The following is a 5,249-nucleotide window of genomic DNA, read 5'->3' on the forward strand; positions in this document are numbered from 1 at the left end:
TGAGAATGGGAGGAGAAATTTCCAGGCTGAGTAACTTCCAAGGGAGCTCATCAAGAGTTAGCCATATGTGGAAGGAGCCACTGGATAATTTATAATGACCTAGCATTGTGGGGGTGAGTAACTTAGGACATTAGAAGGGCTCACGGTGATCGGCAAGTCCGAGGCCGCTCTGAGCACTCCCACTCATTCCGGACTCCATTATGTAGTTCTCACAGCAACCTGGGCACTGGGGCGCTGAGTTTGTCCTGTCTTCTCCGCCTACAGCCGTGGTCAGCAACAGCAACACGACGTCGGCCTCTGCGGGTGGTTACGGGGGAGGGTTTGGTGGCGGCTTCGGCGTGGGAGGTGGCGCAGGCAGCGGCTTTGGCCGGGGAGGTGGCAGCGGATTCGGCGGAGGCAGCGGTTTCAGCGGCGGCAGCAGCTTCGGATCTGGCTCCGGGGGTCGTTGTGGAGTCAGTGGAGGCGGCTTCAGCTCAGGCAGCAACCGGGGCAGCAGCATCAAGTTTTCCCAGTCCTCCCAGCGCCACGCCAGATAAAGAAGGCGCTTCAGCCTCGCAGCACCCCGGCGCCTTTCTCCCCATCCCTTCTTCCCTCTCGACATCAGCAACACCTCCAGCCATACCCCTGTATCCCCCAAGGGAGCTACTCTTCGGGGCTGGGGGACTGGGACCCTCTTCCTCCTCCTCCAAGATCCCTGACCAAGCCCAGCCCCTAGGATTTCAGGTTCTCCTCTCCCTGGCTCCAGCTTGAGCCTGTGATTGCCCGGTGTGGCCTCAGCCAGCACCTGCTGCTGTCCACGGGGCCCAGGGTGGGATGGTCACCACGTTTCTGATGTATATAATTCAGCCCTTTCTGTCCATCTGTTCTGTTGCCAATAAAGCGCATCATGTTGCACACCAGGTCTCTAACATTCTCTCCAAATGCTCCTCCCACCAGCCTGACTTCTCTGGTTATCTCCCTGGTCTCCCTGACTTCTGCCTCTTCCATGTGGCTTTGTGGTCAAATCGGCTGGGATACTGCCTCTGAAACCTAGGCAGCTCCTCCTGTCCTCCCTCTATGGGATGTAAATGGGGAACCTCTGGTGTTCATTCTTTGAGCATGGTGGGCAGGAGCTCAAAGGCTGCTTCAGGAAGCAGTGTGGCTTCTCAGTTCTTAAGGGGCAAGTGGCCCACGGAGACACTGATCTCATCCCTCAACGACCCCCCCCCCACCTCATTTGGAGGAACCAAAAGAAAGAGCCCTGGGAGCAGAGGGATTCTCCCGTGGGTTCCCCACTGGTTCCCCCTCGAGCTGACGTTTTGAAAACTTTCCCACCATCAGGGTACACCTGGGAAAGTGTGAACTGCTAGAACTCAGGGCTGTGGGGATTTCCCAAGAGCAGCTGATTTCGAAGTCTGACCTGTGAACACCCGTCCATTAAGACATGGCAATATAGGCTTCCATGTCTGAAGACTTGTCCCTTTCTTGGGCACACGTTAGAGGTTCTGAGAAGGCCTGTAGCAAAAGCGTTCTCTTTCTTTAACCCAGCCTTTCCCACAGGAGCCTCCCTCCCAGGGAAATGGGTCTGAGACGCTCAGAAAACACCCTGCCCTGAGCACTCTGTGCTTTCAGGAGTGCACACCAGCCACTAAGACTGGCCTCTGCCCTGCACAAAGAAACTCTGATAAAGTATTAGTTGGCTGGAAGTGCTGGAGCAAATGTCACAGCTGGTAGGGAGCCATGAGCAAGGACTCCAAGATCTTCATTTGCAAATAGGGAGACGGAGGCTCCGCGAGGTGCAATGACTCCCTTAGGATCCTACAGCATGTGAGGGCCTTGGCTAGGGATGGACCTAGGTGTCCTGAGTCCAGAGCTCCCTCCTCTTGCCCACACTGTCTCTGAGGCTGCAGGTGCTGCCTTCCAGATAGTGGAGCACCCAGAGTACACACAGGCTGTGGAATAGAAGTGTTCAGTTAGGTCAGGCCCAAACCAAATTTATTGCAAAGGTGGGGAACAACAATGAAAGAAACAAACTTTACACCTGGGAGTTGAGAGTCAGTATGGAAATCCAGCTGCTAGATCCACTCTGATCACCCAGGAAGGCTTTATAAAGGAGGGGAAAGGTTTAGTAGCTGTTGCCCCATTTTAGGAAAGGAATGTCCCTTTTTTGGTTGGTAACCCTCTGTGGAAAAGGGGTAGGAGACCTAGGTGAGGTGACTCAGGGCTTGGCCCAGTTCAGAGGGTTGGCTCTCTGCGAATGTACCAGGTGAGGTGGGGGGCACCAGGAATAAAGTCATTATTAATGAATTCCTTCCTTCATTCAACCAATAATCATCAAACATTTATTCTCTGTCTAGTGCTGGGCCAAATTCTGGAGATGAATGATGAGCAAAAATCAGACACTGTTCCTACTCTCAATTTAGTAAAGGAACCCAATAGCAAAAAGATAGAAACAAACAAATGAAGTGATTTTAAGTTGTGCTAGGTATGTGAAGAGAAGAAACCGGGGGCTGAGGTGGAGAAATGGTGGGGCTTATTAATGGACTGGATGGCTGTGGGCTAGGGGAAATAGAGGATTCGGTCATGGCGCCCAGTGTGTGAGCAACTGGGTGGTTGGTGGTGTGAGGGTGGGACAGGTGTGAGAAGGTACTTCAGGAGCTCTGCTTGGACAGGTTGGAGCTGCTCATGAGGCAGCCAAGGGAGCTGTCCAGACTGCAGATGTGAGTGTGGATTCAGAGGGGAGACTCAGCATGTAAGGGTGGCTAGGGTGGGTCTCCAAGCCCTGGGAACTCAGAGAGAGGGGAGAGAAGAGGGACCAGGCTGAGTCCCAAGGAGGCCCAGCATTTAGTCAGGGAGAGGAGGACCGTAAACTGGGCAATAGAGCTTGTTCCAAGGTTGCCAGAATGCCTCCATCAGGGGTTTCTGGACTGGCTCCAAGGAGAGCCCAGTAGGGCTAGACTTCCCTTGGGACAATGCTGACTGGTCTCGAGTCTCACATTTTGGCGGTGGCCTCTGTCATTTTCTATTCTGGCTCAGATTCTAACCAATGCCCGTGGCCCTGTTTCAAACTATGGGAGACCCCACTATTCAAGTTGTCCTAGCGTGGTGGGAGGTGGGGCAGGAATTGACATAGCTTAAAGCAGAGCCTAGTCCAGGGGAAATGGGGTGGAGAGGGACCTATTCTCCAGAACAGTGGCCAGTGCAGGTGACTTCAGTGTCTGGACCCGAGACCAAAGGAGCTAACGCCATCTTGGCAGGATGGTCCCAGACAAGCCCTGACTGTTCCTCATTCAGGCTGAAAACATCTTCCAGGGAGCTGCGTGATTCATGGTGCTCTTTCTGTTTCTTTCACCTTAGCATTTACACAATTTATTTGCAATTCGATGTTGATTTTGGCTCAGGTTTACTTTCCGTACTTGACCAGACTTTTCATTCTTCTCCTGCCTAGTCAGTGGATGTTATTGTCCACCCTTCTCCTGTCCTCTAAGGCATGTTTACTGTTCACAGTGGTTGTTGAATACAGTAGTCTCTCTTACCTGTGGTTTCACTTTCTGCAGTTTTAGTTACCTGTGGTCAACCACAGTCTGAAAATAGGTCAGTACTGGACAATAAGATATTTTAAAAGCAAGAGAGAGATCACATTCATATTACTTGTATTAGAGTATGTTGTTCTAATTGTTCTAATTTGTTATTATTGTTGATCTTTTACTATTATTATAATCTATCAATTAAACTTTATACTAAATAAATATGTATAGGAAAAAATGTCATTTACAGTTTGATGCCACCTGCAGTTCCAGGCACCCACTGGGGTCTTGGAACGTAAAAGGGGAGACTCCTGTAATGCCTACTTGTATGCCTGGGCCCTAAACTGGAACAGGGAGGGAACTGCTTCCTAATAAAGAATATTCCTTTTGCTTTCTCTGTTTTGTTTCACATCTCCCTTCCTCGGGCATGGAGTGGTATATCCTTTTGCAATGACAGAGAAGAATCAGTTTTGATCTCCCCACTCCCCTTTACCTGCCTACCCCCTCCTGAATGGCCCCGTACTCTGATGAATGCCCAGAGAGCACACCGCTGTTTTAAGAGCTTGCCGAGTCATTGGTTCACACTTCCCTGAATATTAAGGAGACCAGGATGTTACAGGATGGAAGAGTGTTGAGTTGTGTTGTGAAGTCCTTTGGGTCCAGATCACTAAAATTAGAGACCTGTCCCTAGGTGCAAAATAAAGCCACAACCGCAATGAAAGTAGGTAGGAAAGAGAATTTAATAGGAAAGAGAGGTTTTAGAAAAGAAGTACAACCAAAAGACCTTTGGGTGGGCAGGTTGCTAGGTAGCAACTGCGTTAGGAACTGGTTAAGTGTTATTTTTATTACCAGAGGTGATAATGAATATTTAACGGTGGGAAGTCTGTCATAGTATTTATGTCCTTTGTTTGAATTCGTGGGCCTCCTCCTGCACTTGTGCATTCCTCTCACAGGTGAAGAATGAGGAATTTGATTACCTAACTGCTCATGCCCAGTGTGAGCCATGATGCCTAATTAGGATGAACTGCCCAATTAGTTTATTGCCCCAGTGGGAATCAGGATGTTGACCAAAATGTCTGATTGGGTCTTTTGTATCTATGAGGAATGATAAGAGGGAAATTTACAATCATCCCAATGGGTCTTCCTTAGGTCCCAAGGAAGGAAAATGGAATTTGCCTCGCCTTCCCGGCGCCAGGAGCTGGGAGGGGAGAAGGCATCTCATGGAGGGTCTGGCTGTAACTCCTGATAAATTGTGATGGATGTGACATGTGTCCTGCTAGTCTCTTAGGGCGGCCTACTCATGACTAGCTAACTGCCTACCACAATGTCATTTATGATGCAGGTTATTTCCTTCTTCCTCCATCTGGGATACAGGCTACAGGACAAAGCTAGTATAAGCAGTGAGGGTGACACAACAAAGAGACCAATTAAGGCATTCAGGGGCTGTTTTACTCAAGAATGTGGAAGTAGTTCAGCACCTGACTGGGTACTCCAGCTCCGACTGCTCATGGTCAAGGTCTTAGGTAACTTGTAGGTAAATCTCTATGTGATTCTGTTTTGTCTAGAGCTGGGTGGGGCTCTGCTAGCCAGTCATCAGCAGTCTCCTCTTCTCAGGTTTGGGCTGTCCCTTTCTCTGCCCTTTCAGCACTTTTGCCCAGCTGCGTCCTCTCACTGCTGACCCAGACTAGAAATGTGGGCACCTTGCTCTAATCTTGGGGTGGCAGAGAGAAACTCATTTAAGTT

General features: G+C 49.9%; 1 protein-coding gene across 3 annotated transcripts in view; it reads left to right on the top strand.

Moving 5' to 3' along the window:
• The window catches only part of KRT3 (keratin 3), a 6,325-nt gene extending 5,482 nt beyond the window's left edge, over positions 1–843 (top strand). For all 3 annotated transcript variants that reach the window (XM_006141591.1, XM_027776675.1, XM_027776676.1), the window contains one exon: positions 265–843. In XM_006141591.1, the coding sequence (XP_006141653.1) occupies positions 265–536 (272 nt within the window). In that variant the 3' untranslated portion in view covers positions 537–843. The remainder of the gene's footprint in view (positions 1–264) is intronic.
• The last annotated feature ends 4,406 nt before the right edge of the window (positions 844–5,249 follow it).

This window comes from Tupaia chinensis, unplaced genomic scaffold (genome assembly GCF_000334495.1).
Source record: "Tupaia chinensis unplaced genomic scaffold, TupChi_1.0 Scaffold000059_1, whole genome shotgun sequence".
Classification (NCBI taxonomy): Eukaryota; Metazoa; Chordata; class Mammalia; order Scandentia; family Tupaiidae; genus Tupaia; species Tupaia belangeri.